The sequence below is a fragment of the Ranitomeya variabilis genome, chromosome 3 (assembly GCF_051348905.1).
Source record: "Ranitomeya variabilis isolate aRanVar5 chromosome 3, aRanVar5.hap1, whole genome shotgun sequence".
NCBI lineage: Eukaryota > Metazoa > Chordata > Amphibia > Anura > Dendrobatidae > Ranitomeya > Ranitomeya variabilis.
The window spans coordinates 90419535-90438492 of NC_135234.1; the positions used below are offsets into that span (position 1 = coordinate 90419535).

Here is an 18958-nt window from a genome sequence, read left to right on the forward strand (position 1 = left end):
TCCAAGAGATGAAAGAAGCAGACTTCTCTGATAAAATGTATTACAAAGTAATTTCCTTTCATGTGTGCTATTGATTTATGTAATAAGAATGTAAATAATGGTTACTCTTTAAGGAAAACACAGGTTATACTGAATATTTTCTCACAAAATGTACTCGTCACCCCCTGCTCTGTATCGTAGTGCACTTTCATGGTGAAAGTTTCCGTTTAGTAGGCCAATGTAATCAATGTGCATCGCCTGTAAATGTGTCATGTCCTCATTTAACCCCTTGGTTAAATTTCAATATTGCTCAGCAGATGGCAGTAGAAAACAGAAGAGTAGATTTGCCTTATTGACACATAGACTTGGCGTGCTCCCAGTATGACTTCCACACAGTTTCCGCAGAGAGCAGCATCGTTATATAGTATTATCTGTGCAGGCTCGGGGCTGTCTCGAACGTCCCAACAAATGCCTTATGGCATCGAGCAGAATGCTGACCTAAGCACAGAGCATACATCGGCATTCTGTATGTACCCGGCCATTGAAGCTCATGTGTCCTGACCATCTCCTCTATCTTTTGCAGTGATACAGGCTGCTCGCTCCACCCAGCACTTTGTATAGTGAGGTTGGACTGTGAACTTGCCTTGGAAATGCAACCTGACAGAAGATCTCTCAAAACACACCTTGATTACCTCCCACTATCTACCTCCGCACTATATCAATGTGAGGAATCCTAAGGTTGTCACATCTTCTGCGCTCCAGGACGAGACACCTCTGGGTCAAGAGGAACTTTGGGTTCATCAATCCTTTCTATCTCTATGATGGCACCATGTGTGAAGCATCTTCTGAACTGCAAGCGGTTTCTAATTCTGTTTGCAACACCCCTGCTGTTGTTACCGCTACCACTGGTCATCCGCACAAAGGTGAGCAATTATTATGACAACCTATATTAGTTTAGTTTGGATCTAGAAGATCTTGTTGTAACATAACGGATTCTTAATGGCAAGAAACTTTTATTCTTGACCTGTCGAATATCTGAAGTCCAGAAAACCATTGATAAAAATTTGAAAAATAGCAAAATAGCTTCCCAAAAGTGCAAAAGATCCTCGGGTTCCCCTATCAGTCTGTGTTTTCAGGATCTCCTTACTATTGCGTCATTTTTTGTCAGAGTCTCAAAAGTGGTCACAGCTGTTCTTTCTGTGGGATATCCTCAAATCTTGACTGATGTTCCCCTAAAGTTGTGCTCTTTAGAAATAATAGAGTTCAAAATTTCAAGTCCTCCAGACAGATACCTGTTATTGGGCCGGATAATCACCATGAGAATATTGTTTTAACTCTTTCCTTGTCAGAGTGCACAGCTTAGAGGGGACACTGATTGATGACCCGTTGGGGTACCCGAGGACTGGAGCCAAGAAACACTGGCTCCACGATGATCGAAATCAAAAATTTGAACCTAATCTTTAGTCTACGCATTTCACCTCTGACATTCCATATTTATCAAATGTGGCTAATTCATGATTTGGGGGTGAATCTCGCCAGCACAAGTACACGGTTAGAACATGTTAGATAAGAGCCTGCGATCAGTGTGCCAAATGTCGCAAGTGAAAAGATGAAAAATCTGGTGCAAATGGATATATTTTATTTTTATGCAAGTGAATTGGTACAGTTCGCGATGTTAGCAAAATATGTCAAATCCCGCATTATAAGTATTAATAGTGCTATATTTCATCCGCACCTTTTTAGTGCCGCTCTGACCTGTAAACTGTGACTTTTTTTTCCAATTTGTATAAAGAAATGTATTCCTAAATTTGTTGTACTTACGGTAAAAACTGTTGTAAAATATGGCGTAAAACATTGATATATTGGCACAAAAATGTTACAGTGATAATTGTCCCCCCTATTCTATAGGGTCCCCCACTTTACTCTGACTGCTGAATCTCTATTATTAAATGTTTGCATCGACTTGGAAAATTCTTAGTATATTATTATTACTATTATTATTATTTATGATTTTATAAACGCCCTGTATACTACACGTGTATATTTAGAGAGGAGGGAGGCAGATGCTCTGTTGATCTCCCAATAAATGTCACCTGTCCGGCACCTATGTGATTAGTAACTGTCCCTCCTAGTGGTCTCACATCCCTTTTAGTCAGCTACGTACCTACATACTGAATACCACCATATGGCTATGTTCGCACATTATGTTTTTGCTGCACTTTTTTATGCCATGTTTAAGCTGCTTACAAAAAACAGGTTTTGCTTAGTTTTTGTTGCATTTTTTTGCTTAGCTTTTGCTGCGTTTTTGGTGCGTTTTTTAACTGCCTTTTTGTCAGGGAACATTTCTCTCTTCTGCACGCTGATAAAGTTTAGTGCATAAAAAAAAAATCTGAGTCAATTTCATCAGGTTTAGGCACCAAAAACGCAGCAAAACCTGATACCTGCAAAAAAAAACGCTGAAAGAAGTGACATGCTGCATTTTGCAAAAAAGAAGCTCTTATGAAAAAACAGAGAAAAAAAACAATGTGTGCAAGAGATTTCTGAAATCTCATTGACTTTGCCGGTACAGTGAATCGCAGCTGAAAATTTGCATTAAAAAAACCGCTGCAAAAACGCAACATGTGAGCATGGCCTATGAGGGGTTTATTTTTCATGCGGTAAATGAGGAATGTCTTGAGAGAACAATGGCATCTACAGTACAAGACGTCTTTACATTCCTTTTAGCCTTCTATCTTTATCCCTTGTTGTTGGTGCAAAGACGTCCTGGTGGGTGGAGGTACAGCCGATGACAATCAATTGCCAGAATCAGGTGCCCGATGTGTACTGCAGATATGGAAGCAGTAAGCAAGCGCAACTCCTCAGCTCTCAAAATCAGCGAGGTCCTCTTAGCTGTCAGACTCCCGTAGTCAGTCCCCTATAGCACGTCGAATATGTGCTTATGGGAAAAACCCTTAAAGAGAATTTGTCACCAGATATCACAATGCAAACTGCATACATTAATAAATAGATCAATTTAGTTCTGATGAGGCTGGTGTATTTATTTTGAACATCTATTTCAGAATGGCTGTATAATTTTGTTACTAGGATAAGCATTTAATGAGTCCAGCTATAGAATGAAATAGCTCATGAGTCCAAGTGTATTCAGTCACCACTCCCACCCTCTCAGCCTGACTGACAGCCAGGGCATAACGATAGCAGTCGCAGAGGGTGCGACCGGCCCATCCATGAGGGAAGCTCGTTGACATCAATTTCACCTTGATGTGCATCCTTGGATGCACATTCAGGTGAAATGAATTGCGGCGCAGAGACACACTGGCTCCCTGCACTGCAATACATGCCAGCCAATCAGAGGCCGGCAGCATATGTTGGCCCGTAATGGGCAGCACACGGCAGTGACATCATGCTGCCTTTGCCACCAAACCAAAGTCCCCTGTTGGTCTCTGCACCAGTTATAGAGGAGAATGCCACATGTCGTGAGAGCGGGTGAAGGTAAGAATAACATTTGTTTCTTTTTAAAATGCGCTGGAGAAGAATAGAAAGGGACCAGGATGGGAGGCATTATACCAGGAAGGGGCCCAGGATGGGAGGCATTATACCAGGAAGGAGCCCAAGATGAGAGGCATTATACCAGGAAGGGGCCCAGTATGAGAGACATTATACCAGGAAAGGGCCCAGGATGGGAGGCATTATACCAGGAAGGGGCCCAGGATGAGAGGCATTATACCAGGAAGGGGCCCAGGATGGGAGACATTATACCAGGAAGGGGCCCAGGATGGGAGACATTATACCAGGAAGGGGCCCAGGATGGGAGACATTATACCAGGAAGGGGTCTAGGATCAGAGGCATTATACCAGGAAGGGGCCCAGGATGGGAGGTATTATACCAGGAAGGGGCCCAGGATGGGAGGCATTATACCAGGAAGGGGCCCAGGATGGGTGGCATTATACCAGGAAGGGGCCCAGGATGAGAGGCATTATACCAGGAAGGGGCCCAGGATGGGAGGCATTATACCAGGAAGGGGCCCTGGATGGGAGGCATTATAACAGGAAGGGGCCCAGGATGGGAGGCATTATACCAGGAAGGGGCCCAGGATGAGAGACATTATACCAGGAAAGGGCCCAGGATGGGAGGCACCATACCAGGAAGGGGCCCGGGATGGGAGGCATTATACCAGAAAAGGGCCCAGGATGGGAGGCATTATACCAGGAAGGGGCCCAGGATGATAGGCATTATACCAGGAAGGGGCCCAGGATGGGAGGCATTATACCAGGAAGGGGCCCAGGATGGGAGGCATTATACCAGGAAGGGGCCCTGGATGGGAGGCATTATAACAGGAAGGGGCCCAGGATGGGAGGCATTATACCAGGAAGGGGCCCAGGATGAGAGACATTATACCAGGAAAGGGCCCAGGATGGGAGGCACCATACCAGGAAGGGGCCCGGGATGGGAGGCATTATACCAGGAAAGGGCCCAGGATGGGAGGCATTATACCAGAAAAGGGCCCAGGATGGGAGGCATTATACCAGGAAGGGGCCCAGGATGAGAGACATTATACCAGGAAAGGGCCCAGGATGGGAGGCACCATACCAGGAAGGGGCCCAGGATGGGAGGCATTATACCAGGAAAGGGCCCAGGATGGGAGGCATTATACAAGGAAGGGGCCCAGGATGATAGGCATTATACCAGGAAGGGGCCCAGGATGGGAGGCATTATACCAGGAAGGGGCCCAGGATGGGAGGCATTATACCAGGAAGGGGCCCTGGATGGGAGGCATTATAACAGGAAGGGGCCCAGGATGGGAGGCATTATAACAGGAAGGGGCCCAGGATGGGAGGCATTATACCAGGAAAGGGCCCAGGATGGGAGGCACCATACCAGGAAGGGGCCCGGGATGGGAGGCATTATACCAGGAAAGGGCCCAGGATGGGAGGCATTATACCAGGAAGGGGCCCAGGATGGGAGGCATTATACCAGGAAGGGGCCCAGGATGGGAGGCATTATACCAGGAAAGTGCCCAGGATGGGAGGTATTATACCAGGAAGGGGCCCAGGATGAGAGGCATTATACCAGGAAGGGGCCCAGGATGGGAGACATTATACCAGGAAGGGGCCCAGGATGGGAGGCATTATACCAGGAAGGGACCCAGGATGAGAGGCATTATACCAGGAAGGGGCCCAGGATGGGATGCATTATACCAGGAAGGGGCCCAGGATGAGAGGCATTTTACCAGGAAGCGGCCCAGGATGGGAGACATTATACGAGGAAGGGGTCTAGGATCAGAGGCATTATACCAGGAAGGGGCCCAGGATGGGAGGCATTATACCAGGAAGGGGCCCAGGATGGGAGGCATTATACCAGGAAGGGGCCCAGGATGGGAAGCATTATACCAGGAAGGAGCCCAGGATGGGAGGCATTATACCAGGAAGGGGCCCAGGATGGGAGGCATTATACGAGGAAGGGGCCCAGGATGGGAAGCATTATACCAGGAAGGGGCCCAGGATGAGAGGCATTATACCAGGAAGGGGCCCAGGATGGGAGGCATTATACCAGGAAGGGGCCCAGGATGGGAAGCATTATACCAGGAAGGAGCCCAGGATGGGACTGGGAGGCATTATACCAGGAAGGGGCCCAGGATGGGAGACATTATACCAGGAAGGGCCCAGGATGAGAGGCATTATACCAGGAAGGGGACCAGGATGGGAGGCACCATACCAGGAAGGCAGGAAGGGGCCCAGGATGAGAATCATTATACCAAGAAGGGGCCCAGGATGAGAGGCATTATTCCAGGAAGGGGCCCAGGATGAGAGGCATTATACCAGGAAGGGGCCCAGGATGAGAGACATTATACCAGAAAGGGGCCCAGGATGGGAGGCATTATACGAGGAAGGGGCCCAGGATGAGAGGCATTATACCAGGAGAGGGCCCAGGATGGGATGCATTATGTCAGGAAGGGGCTCAGGATGAGAGGCATTATACCAGGAAGGGGCCCAGGATGGGATGCATTATAACAGGAAGGGGCCCAGGATGAGAGACATTATATCAGAAAGGGGCCCAGGATGGGAGGCATTATACGAGGAAGGGGCCCAGGATGAGAGGCATTATACCAGGAGAGGGCCCAGGATGGGATGCATTATGTCAGGAAGGGGCCCAGGATGAGAGGCATTATACCAGGAAGGGGCCCAGGATGGGATGCATTATAACAGGAAGGGGCCCAGGATGAGAGGCATTATACCAGGAAGGGGCTCAGGATGGGAGACATTATACCAGGAAGGAGTCTAGGATGGGAGGCATTATACCAGGAAGGGGACCAGGATTGGAGGCATTATACCAGGAAGGGGCTCAGGATGGGAGACATTATACCAGGAAGGGGACCAGGATTGGAGGCATTATACCAGGAAGGGGACCAGGATTGGAGGCATTATACCAGGAAGGAGCCCAGGATGGGAGACATTATACCAGGAAGGGGCCCAGGATGGGATGCATTATACCAGGAAGGGGCCCAGGATGAGAGGCATTTTTACCAGGAAGGGGCCCAGGATGGGAGTCATTATACCAGGAAGGGGTCCAGGATGGGAGACATTATACCAGGAAGGTGCCCAGGATGAGAGGCATTATACCAGGAAGGGGCCCAGGATGGGATGCATTATACCAGGAAGGGGCCCAGGAAGGGAGACATTATACCAGGAAGGGGTCTAGGATCAGAGGCATTATACGAGCAAGGGGCCCAGGATGGGAGGCATTATACCAGGAAGGGGCCCAGGATGGAAGGCATTATACAAGGAAGGGGCCCAGGATGGGAGGCATTATACCAGGAAGGGGACCAGGATTAGAGGCATTATGCCAGGAAGGGGCCCAGGATGGGAGACATTATACAAGGAAGGGGTCCAGGATGGGAGACATTATACCAGGAAGGGTTCCAGGATGAGAGGCATTATACCAGGAAGGGGCCCAGGATGGGGGGCACTATACCAGTAAAGGGCCCAAGATGGGGGACATCATACCAGGAAGGAGACATTGTTAGAGAATAGGGCCCAGGATGTGGGACATTTTTACTGGAAGGCTCCATGATGGGACATTACTACTGGAATCTACTGAGGATGGACGACATTATCATACCATAGGGCCCAGAACAGGGGACATTATTACATGATTGGGAACATTATATCAGGAAGGAATCCAGGACTGGGGACATTGTTACAGCATTATTTTTGAAAGCTCCAAGACAGAGGGCATTATTACTGGAAGTGGTCAGGATGAGGACATTATTTTTGGAAGTTGCCCAGGATGGGGGACATTATTCCTGAAAGGGGTTCAGGATAGGGTATATTATTATAGGAAGGAACCAAGATGGGGGACATCATTACACAGGTGGAAAAAAAGGAAATTGGGGACCCTGGTCCATATTTTGCACTGGGGCCTATCGGACTCTAGTTATTCCACTGTTGACAGCTGTAGCTTGTACTGAGCAGAGTGAGATCCCAGCAGCAGCAGGGAGGAGTGACACTGAGTCACCCTATCATAAAAGGTTATGCCACCATTCTGGCATGGATTTTCAAAGTAAATGCACCATTCTTATTAGGTCAAAGAAATCTACTTAGTAATGTATGTGTCTAATTATAAATGTATAACTGTATTGTGAAATCTGATAACAGATTTGATCAAAAGCCTCAAATGGCTTCACATACAATAGTCTCATTAAATTATAACAATGGTCACACAGGCTTGGGTTTAAGTGTGGAAAATGCAATTAAAAAACAGACCTTAAGGTACCGTTACACTAAACGACTTACCAACGATAACGACCAGCAATACGACCTGGCCGTGATCGTTGGTAAGTCGTTGTGTGGTCGCTGGGGAGCTGTCACACAGACAGCTCTCTCCAGCGACCAACGATCAGGGGAACGACTACTTGAAGACAGTTTCAACGATGCCGAAGTCCCCCTGCAGCACCCGGGTAACCAGGGTAAACATCGGGTTACTAAGTGCAGGGCAGCGCTTAGTAACCCGATATTTACCCTGGTTACCATTGTAAAAGTTAAAAAAAAAAACAGTACATACTCACATTCTGATGTCTGTCACGTCCCCCGGCGTCCACAGGGTTAAAACTGCTTTCGGCAGGATCGCTGGTAATGCACGCGCTGCTGCCGAGAGCTTCCCTGCACTGAATGTGTCAGCACCGGCCATAAAGCAGAGCACAGCGGTGACGTCACCGCTGTGCTCTGCTTTACGGCTGGCGCTGACACAGTCAACACTGTGGACGCCGGGGGACGTGACAGACATCAGAATGTGAGTATGTAGTGTTTTTTTTTAACTTTTACAATGGTAACCAGGGTAAATATCGGGTTACTAAGCACGGCCCTGCACTTAGTAACCCAATATTTACCCTGGTTACAAGTGAACACATCGCTGGATCGGCGTCACACACGCTGATCCAGTGATGACAGCGGGTGATCAGCGACCAAAAAAAGGTCCTGATCATTCCCATCGACCAACGATCTCCCAGCAGGGGCCTGATCGTTGGTCGCTGTCACACATAACGAGATCGTTAGCGGGATCGTTGCTTACGTCACCAAAAGCGTGACGTTGCAACGATATCGTTAACGATATCGTTATGTGTGACTCAGCCTTTAGGGATGCTAAACAATAGGCATCGATGGAGTTCTACTGTAATTCCACATGTCATCGAATTTGACATACCAAGGAGTTTTCTTTTGTAATTTGATATACAATATTCTGGCATGTTCCATCAGTCACCATGGTTCAAAACTATCCACCCCTAGAGACATTGTTTCTGGGGGAATATTTGGCAAATAGTGTTGCACAGAGCACCATAAGGTGGCAAGCGTGCAATCATAGAATGTTAGGGTTGGAATGGACCATCAGGGTCATTGTGTTCAACCCCCTTCTCAATGCGGGAATCACTAATCCACTAATCCATCTCAGACAGATGTCTGTCCAGCCTCTGGTTGAAGACTTCCATTGAAGGCGAACTCACTTCTGTTGTGGCTGCCTGTTCCACTCATTGATCACCCTCACTGTTCAAAACTTTTTTCTATAATGTAATCTATATTTTCTCCCCTTCAGTTTCATTCCATTGCTTCTCGTGTTTCCATGTGCAAATGAAAATTATGTTGATCCCTCTGCACTGTGACATCCCTTCAGATATTTGTAGACAGCTATTAAGTCTCCTCTTAGCCTTCTTTTTTTGAAAGCTAAACATTCCCAGGTCCTTTAACCGTTCCTTGTAGGACATACTTTGCAGTCTGCTCGCCATCCTCGTTGCTATTCTGTGAACTTGCTCCAGCTTTTCAATGTCTTTTTTAAAATGTAGTGCCCAGAACTGGACACAGTATTCCAGACGAGGCCTGACCAAGGAGCAGTTGAGGGGGGAAATTACTTCACATGATCTAGACTCGATGCTTCTCTTAATACATCCTAGAAATGTGTTTGCCTTTTTTGCTGCTGCATCACACTGTTGACTCATGTGCAGTCTGTGATCTATTAGTATACCCAAGTCTTTCATAAGTGCTGTTGCTTAATTCTATTCCTCCCATTCTGCAGATGTAATTTTAGTTTTTCTTGCCTAGATGTAGAATCTTGCATTTCTCCCTGTTGAATACAATTCTACTAGTCACTGCCCATTGTTCAAGCTTATCTAGATCTTCAAAGTATTTTCTCTGTCTTCTCTAGTGTTAAGGCCCCGTCTCACATAGCGAGATCGCTAGCGAGATCGCTGCTGAGTCACAAGTTTTGTGACGCAACAGCAACCTCAGTAGCGATCTCACTATGTGTGACACGTACCAGCGATCAGGCCCCTGCTGTGAGATCGCTGGTCGTGTTGGAATGGCCTGGACCTTTTTTTGGTCGTTGAGGTCCCGCTGACATCGCTGAATCGGCGGTGTGTGTGACACGGATTCAGCGATGTCTTCGCTGGTAACCAGGGTAAACATCGGGTTACTAAGCGCAGGGCCGCGCTTAGTAACCCGATGTTTACCCTGGTTACCATCGTAAATGTAAAAAATAACAAACAGTACATACTCACCATCTGATGTCCGTCAGGTCCCTTGCCGTCCGCTTCCTGCTCTGACTGAGTGCCGCCGTACAGTGAGAGCACAGCACAGCGGTGACGTCACCGCTGCGCTCTGCTCTCACTGTACGGCGGCACTCAGTCAGAGCAGGAAGCGGACGGCAAGGGACCTGACGGACATCAGATGGTGAGTATGTACTGTTTGTTATTTTTTGGTAACCAGGGTAAACATCGGGTTACTAAGCGCATAGAGAGTGTGCCAGCGCCACACAAACAATGACCGTTGTAACCGGTTAGGCCAGAATCACAGAGGTGTTTGCAGTTCTGTTTTTTTGTTCTGTTCAATGATTGCATAATGTCTCAATAGCTACCATTGTCTCATTCCATCACTGGGCTTCTGGGTCTAAATCCCACCAAGGACAACATCTGTATGGAGCTTCAATGTGTTAGCTGGGGGTTTCCTCCCACACTTCATGGATATACTGATGGGGAGTTTAGATTGTGAGCCACAATGGGGACAGTGATGATGATGTCTGTAAAGCGCTGTGGAATTAATGGCACTATATAAGCAAGCAAAATAAATAATGTATGTGCTCACAATATTACATAGATTATCAAGTAGGGTAAGAATGAGCTTGTTTAAAATAGTCATCTCCAATACAGTATGTTGCATATGAGAATTTGGTGTAGATCAGATTGGGGTTTGTTAGGCAACATGGATTCAGCGTCACAGATATAGGAGGAATATTGCTTCCTGGAATCCCGTCTGATATTAACAGTCCAGTGACTAACGTGAGTGACTCCTGTGGTTCAGTGGCACACACTTAATTGTGGTCTATTCCTCCCATCTATTGTGCTCATCTATCTGGCATATTCTGAGATACTATTAGGGCTTGTGCGGACGACAGTTTTAATTAGACGAGTACTATCTGTGTAAACAACAGCAGTATACATTGCCAATAAAAACAGATTTTATTCAACAAGGTTAAAAGCTAAACAAACATCTACTATAATGAAGGTGACTGCTAACCAAGCAGGGATGGTCAACACAAATGTGGAGTATGAAGTGGTAGAAGTGCATACAGCGTCTAGTACAAGTAAGGTCAGCAGAACATAAACACTTGAGTGGGATATATTGCTCCCTATAGAATTATATATTTGGCAATGAGTAAATAAAAAGGAAGACAGCACTTGCATAGATGAAACACTGGTTTGTGTGACATCCCCGCAGCCCCGACGCACGGTTCGCTTTTTCATCAGGACACGTGTGTTGGGGAGGGGTGGATCGAGAAAAATATTGTGGGCAGCTAATTAGGACTGAGAAGGCTGGAGGTGTGGTCAGGTTACATGATTGGCCAGGGGCGGATATGGGCACTAGAGTATGGAGGGCGGAAAGATGCTTCCAGTATACCACGGAGTACTATCTTTGGTTCTGATGGATAGCACTCGTATCCATATTATTCTATGGGTCCGTGCATATGTGGGATTTTTTTGGACCAATAAAAATAGCATGAACAATTTGCCTCTGAGAATAAGATGGCACTAGCCCATTTATGTCTATGGATCCGTGAAAAAAATTGGACCATACTAGGATGACCGCTGAATTCGGTCTGATGTTCCTGGACTGACATAATACTGAAGGTGGAGAACCTTTTTTTTTTATCTCTCCACCTCTAAGAAAATCGGATCCCACTCTAATCAACTTCTGGTCAAAGTTTGATTTGCATAATCGGACCAATTTTTTTCGAATGGAGAGAAAACAGTCATGTGACCTTAGCCTTAAGGACACGGAACTGACACAATATACTAATCGGGTACATTTACCAACATTTTCCCCTTGAACAAAAAAATTCATATTTTCCAGGATCTGTGGATGAAGTGGCATATTTCTTCATTCACTATTTTTGCCCATAAAGAGGCTTGGCAGGTCTCCCGACATGTCTGTTTTAGTAAAAACGTGTATTTCACCCTTTAAAAAAAAAAAATCAATTCTAGATCCTATTTTCTGCAATGTGACGATGCTCTGTTATTCCTCCAGATATTTTATAAGAAATTGAATATTTACTGAAGCAGCTATGTCAGTAGGGCTGACAGGTCATCATCTGTAATGACATGAATGACATAAAGTACCTTAGTCCATATTCGCAGATGAGATCCTCAGGTGGAAGAACACATAGACTAAATGGACGGGTGCTACATAACAGAAGACCTGTCACCAGACGAAAAGTGGCCAATTTTATCTCTTCATTTTATTCCTGCTGCCTAATAGTATTCTACATGTATATACTGTGATATATAATGTATATACACTCACCGGCCACTTTATTAGGTACACCATGCTAGTAACGGGTTGGACCCCCTTTTGCCTTCAGAACTGCCTCAATTCTTCGTGGCATAGATTCAACAAGGTGCTGGAAGCATTCCTCAGAGATTTTGGTCCATATTGACATGATGGCATCACACAGTTGCCGCAGATTTGTCGGCTGCACATCCCAAAGATGCTCCATACAAGGCAGGATGGATCCATGCTTTCATGTTGTTTACGCCAAATTCTGACCCTACCATCCGAATGTCGCAGCAGAAATCGAGACTCATCAGACCAAGCAACGTTTTTCCAATCTTCTACTGTCCAATTTCGATGAGCTTGTACAAATTGTAGCCTCAGTTTCCTGTTCTTAGCTGAAAGGAGTGGTACCCGGTGTGGTCTTCTGCTGCTGTAGCCCATCTGCCTCAAAGTTCGACACACTGTGCGTTCAGAGATGCTCTTAGGCCTACCTTGGTTGTAACGGGTGGCGATTTGAGTCACTGTTGCCTTTCTATCAGCTCGAACCAGTCTGCCCATTCTCCTCTGACCTCTGGCATCAACAAGGCATTTCCGCCCACAGAACTGCCGCTCACTGGATTTTTTTTCTTTTTCGGACCATTCTCTGTAAACCCTAGAGATGGTTGTGCGTGAAAATCCCAGTAGATCAGCAGTTTCTGAAATACTCAGACCAGCCCTTCTGGCACCAACAACCATGCCACGTTCAAAGGCACTCAAATCACCTTTCTTCCCCATACTGATGCTCGGTTTGAACTGCAGGAGATTGTCTTGACCATGTCTACATGCCTAAATGCACTGAGTTGCCGCCATGTGATTGGCTGATTAGAAATTAAGTGTTAACAAGAAGTTGGACAGGTGTACCTAATAAAGTGGCCGGTGAGTGTATATATTTTACAGTTACCGGTATACATATATTTGTAAATCCACCATGCGGTAGACATATGGTCTTTTTATTGCGTGCTCACTTTTATATTCTTTACTATGGAGGCATTGCTCACAGAGCAGACTAGAGACGCACCCGTATAATTCTGAGAGCTCCACCACTTTGGTAAAGAAACATAAAAAATTATAAAATAGATAAAAAAGATTAATGTTACGGCTCCATTGGGACATCACATATAATGATTCCCTATGATATTGCATTGTGACTTGCGACCTAAGGCGCCTGCAATCCAGAGGTTTTTATATGTATCTGATTTTTTGCTTGGGACTATACTGCGACTTTGGTGGCGGCATAAGTCACATGACCAAAGATCGATGTGTGCCGCTGCTTACTATGCGGCATAATGCAGGTGGATGGGGTTGTGTTGCAGTGTTACAATCACTTGGAAACCACCACAAATAGCAAAATACCCATTCACGATTTTTTGCAACTTCCGTGTTGCGGTCCTGGTGTCCTAGGGGCGGCATTGCAACCCAATTCATTTACACTAAGTTGCGATGTAACAGTGGCACATGGCGATCTTTTGGCCTTGCAACTTGCTGCCAATGTCACCATTTAGCCACAGCCTTTCTGTTACTGGTTGAAAGTTGCACTTGTCTCATTTGCCATAGACTTCAATGCAAGTTGACTGGGACTAGTCTGCTATTGAGCTAGTGGCCATGTGTTTTTACAGTAGAATTGCTTAAACTGGCCCATAGAAGCAAGTCACAGATGAGATGCACAAATAATTTTCTTTGCGCCACGAATTGCTGTAACGCCACATGTCGCCGTATAGCCCCAGCTTACAAGAATATATTTCCAGTTTCAGAATGAACATTTTAGCATAGAGCAAACTTGCTGACTAGTACACGAGATGACTTCTACAGAAAATCACTCAACTGATGAAATGACAAGGACTTTACACTAATTATTAAGTGAATGAAAAGAAATGAGTCAGGTAAAAGCGTTCACCTAGTTAGCGGACTTAGTTTAACATTGTCTAGGCCTTGAAACGCGTGTAGCCCTCCCACAGTCAACCGGAAATCCACCTAATACACTACATTACTAAGGTTGGCACAAGGATCTGTGCATATACAGGTCCTTCTCAAAAAATTAGCATATAGTGTTAAATTTCATTATTTACCATAATGTAATGATTACAATTAAACTTTCATATACTATAGATTCATTATCCACCAACTGAAATTTGTCAGGTCTTTTATTGTTTTAATACTGATGATTTTGGCATACAACTCCTGATAACCCAAAAAACCTGTCTCAATAAATTAGCATATTTCACCCGACCAATCAAATAAAAGTGTTTTTTAATACCAAACAAAAAAACCATCAAATAATAATGTTCAGTTATGCACTCAATACTTGGTCGGGAATCCTTTGGCAGAAATGACTGCTTCAATGCGGCGTGGCATGGAGGCAATCAGCCTGTGACACTGCTGAGATGTTATGGAGGCCCAGGATGCTTCAATAGCGGCCTTAAGCTCATCCAGAGTGTTGGGTCTTGCGTCTCTCAACTTTCTCTTCACAATATCCCACAGATTCTCTATGGGGTTCAGGTCAGGAGAGTTGGCAGGCCAATAGAGCACAGTAATACCATGGTCAGTAAACCATTTACCAGTGGTTTTGGCACTGTGAGCAGGTGCCAGGTCGTGCTGAAAAATGAAATCTTCATCTCCATAAAGCATTTCAGCCGATGGAAGCATGAAGTGCTCCAAAATCTCCTGATAGCTAGCTGCATTGACCCTGCCCTTGATGAAACACAGTGGACCAACACCAGCAGCTGACATGGCACCCCACACCATCACTGACTGTGGGTACTTGACACTGGACTTCAGGCATTTTGGCATTTCCTTCTCCCCAGTCTTCCTCCAGACTCTGGCACCTTGATTTCCGAATGACATGCAAAATTTGCTTTCATCAGAAAAAAGTACTTGGGACCACTTAGCAACAGTCCAGTGCTGCTTCTCTGTAGCCCAGGTCAGGCGCTTCTGCCGCTGTTTATGGTTCAAAAGTGGCTTTACCTGGGGAATGCGGCACCTGTAGCCCATTTCCTGCACACGCCTGTGCACGGTGGCTCTGGATGTTTCCACACCAGACTCAGTCCACTGCTTCCTCAGGTTCCGGTCACCTCTTCTCGTTGTACAGCGTTTTCTGCCACATTGTTTCCTTCCAACAGACTTACCATTGAGGTGCCTTGATACAGCACTCTGGGAACCGCCTATTTGTTGAGAAATTTCTTTCTGGGTCTTACCCTCTTGCTTGAGGGTGTCAATGATGGCCTTCTTGACATCTGAGGTCGCTAGTCTTACCCATGATGGGGGTTTTGAGTAATGAACCAGGCAGGGAGTTTTTAAAAGCCTCAGGTATCTTTTGCATGTGTTTAGAGTTAATTAGTTGATTCAGAAGATTAGGGTAATAGGTCATTTAGAAAACCTTTTCTTGATATGCTAATTTATTGAGACAGGTTTTTTGGGTTATCAGGAGTTGTATGCCAAAATCATCAGTATTAAAACAATAAAAGACCTGACAAATTTCAGTTGGTGGATAATGAATCTATAGTATATGAAAGTTTAATTGTAATCATTACATTATGGTAAATAATGAAATTTAACACTATATGCTAATTTTTTGAGAAGGACCTGTATATATATAGTACAGACCAAAAGTTTGGACACACCTTCTCATTTAAAGATTTTTCTGTATTTTCATGACTATGAAAATTGTACATTCACACTAAAGGCATCAAAACTATGAATTAACACATGTGGAATTATATACTTAACAAAGAAGTGTGAAACAACTGAAATTATGTCTTATATTCTAGGTTCTTCAAAGTATCCACCTTTTGCTTTGATGACTGCTTTGCACACTCTTGGCATTCTCTTGATGAGCTTCAAGAGGTAGTCACCGGGAATGTTCTTCCAACAATCTTGAAGGAGTTCCCAGAGATGCTTAGCACTTGTTGGCCCTTTTGCCTTCACTCTGTGGTCCAGCTCACCCCAAACCATCTCGATTGGGTTCAGGTCTCGTGACTGTGGAGGCCAGGTCATCTGGCGTAGCACCCCATCACTCTCCTCCTTGGTCAAATAGCCCTTCCACAGCCTGGAGGTGTGTTTGGGGTCATTGTCCTGTTGAAAAATAAATGATGGTTCAACTAAACGCAAACCGGATGGAATAGCATGCCGCTGCAAGATGCTGTGGTAGCCATGCTGGTTCAATATGTCTTCAATTTTGAGTAAATCCCCAGCAGTGTCACCAGCAAAGCACCCCCACACCATCACACCTCCTCCTCCATGCTTCACGGTGGGAACCAGGCATGTAGAGTCCATCCGTTCACCTTTTCTGCGTCGCACAAAGACACGGTGGTTGGAACCAAAGATCTCAAATTTGGACTCACCAGACCAAAGCACAGATTTCCACTGGTCTAATGTCCATTCCTTGTGTTCTTTAGCCCAAACAAGTCTCTTCTGCTTGTTGCCTGTCCTTACCAGTGGTTTCCTAGCAGCTATTTTACCATGAAGACCTGCTGCACAAAGTCTCCTCTTAACAGATGTTGTAGAGATGTGTCTGTTGCTAGAACTCTGTGTGGCATTGACCTGGTCTCTAATCTGAGCTGCTGTTAACCTGTGATTTCTGAGGCTGGTGACTGAGATAAACTTATCCTCAGAAGCAGAGGTGACTCTTGGTCTTCCTTTCCTGGGGCGGTCCTCATGTGAGCCAGTTTCTTTGTAGCGTTTGATGGTTTTTGCCACTGCACTTGGGGACACTTTCAAAGTTTTCCCAATTTTTTGGACTGACTGACCTTCATTTCTTAAAGTAATGATGGCCACTGGTTTTTCTTTACTTAGCTGCTTTTTTCTTGCCATAATACAAATTCTAACAGTCTATTCAGTAGGACTATCAGCTGTGTATCCACCAGACTTCTGCACAACACAACTGATGGTCCCAACACCATTTATAAGGCAAGAAATCCCACTTATTAAACCTGACAGGGCACACCTGTGAAGTGAAAACCATTCCCGGTGACTACCTCTTGAAGCTCATCAAGCGAATGCCAAGAGTGTGCAAAGCAGGTATCAAAGCAAAAGGTGGCTACTTTGAAGAACCTAGAATATAAGACATAATTTCAGTTGTTTCACACTTTTTTGTTAAGTATATCATTCCACATGTGTTAATTCATAGTTTTGATGACTTCAGTGTGAATGTTCAATTTCCATAGTCATGAAAATACAGAAAAATCTTTAAATCAGAAGGTGTGTCCAAACTTTTGGTCTGTACTGTATATATATATATATATATACATATATATATATATATATATATATATATATATATATATATATACAATTGTTTTTATACTGTATATTGTGCTGGATTTTGAAGCTCACCCACATCTCAGACTGAATAGAAACACCAGGGGGAAACACAGAAATCCTAATTTTGTTGTGTAAGCATCAACAAAACTGAAGGGAATCTGTCACCAGGTTTTTGCTACCCAGTCTGAGAGCAGCAAAATGTAGGGACAGAAACCCTGATTCCAGCGAGGTATCACTTACTGGGCTGCTCGCTGTCATTTTGATAAACTTCCTGTTTTATCTGCTGCAGATCCAGCAGTTCTCTGAATGTTGAGCTGGATACAACCCCGCCCACACCACTGATTGGCAGCTTTCTGCCCATGCACAGTGTACACAGGAAGCTGCCAATCAGTGGTGAGGGGCGGGGTTATACAGAGCTCCTGAATATGCAGGACCACATGGCAGCAGGATCACTAGTCCTCTAGTGATAATCTCTTTCTGATATAATAGGGCTTTTATCCAAGCAATACCAATCAGCCCAGTAAGGGACACATGGCTGGTATCAGGGTCTCTGTCTCTACATTAGGCTGATCAGGATAGTTTTCAGAAACCTGGTATCAGATTCCCTTTAAGAACTAATGACATGGTACACGGCCATCATTTCCCATTTGTCATGTAATGACATACTTAGAGGAAATGTCCTGTATCCACCTGACTCTCATTGTGATTCTCTTCATCTGGATTTCCGCAGCAGGAGAACGCAGCCTGAGAGAATGTCCTTTCATCGTTTCTGGAAACATTTCAAACCACTAGCAAATAAATATAATTTATCTGAGCAAGGGCCCCACAAAAAGCCCCAGAATAACTTAGGTGGTTTGGGCCAGGAGGACACACTGTCCCTCAGTTACTTTTCTCTACTTACTGAATTGTAAAGCCCCTCAGATGCACTTTCCCTGGGAGGGATCACACATGCTTTTATTTCTAGTCTTAGTGGCTGTTATGTCCTGAATTGGCCAAAAAAGAACATTTTAGGCACAGTTAATCCATTTACGCATACAGTTGAATTTTTCTCATGTAGAAAATAGAAAGACCAGTTCAGTATTTTACTCTACGCTCCACAAATAGTGTCATTGGGGATTAGGACGTGCCATTGGGGATTATATATACTTCTGTAAAGTTTCATAAGTTTTATTGTAAGTGGTTAATAGGAGCTACATGCTAAGCAGCCGGCGGTGAGATGCTCCGTGCAGGACTGGGCAGCCATTCAATCAGGAGAACGGAAAAAATCTATCTTTATTGCCAAGATTGCTGTACGCCCAGCAAACACGGCATTGGGAGCGTGGAGATATGCCAATAACTATTCCCCTCCTCCGGTGCCGGTGGCAAGCAGGGC

General features: G+C 45.1%; 1 protein-coding gene across 2 annotated transcripts in view; it reads left to right on the top strand.

The window, feature by feature from the left end:
* Positions 1-18958, top strand: part of LOC143815294 (Na(+)/citrate cotransporter-like) — a 136087-nt gene that overhangs the window by 37715 nt on the left and 79414 nt on the right. For both annotated transcript variants that reach the window (XM_077294380.1, XM_077294381.1), the window contains exon 2: positions 563-902. In XM_077294380.1, the coding sequence (XP_077150495.1) occupies positions 798-902 (105 nt within the window). In that variant the 5' untranslated portion in view covers positions 563-797. The remainder of the gene's footprint in view (positions 1-562; positions 903-18958) is intronic.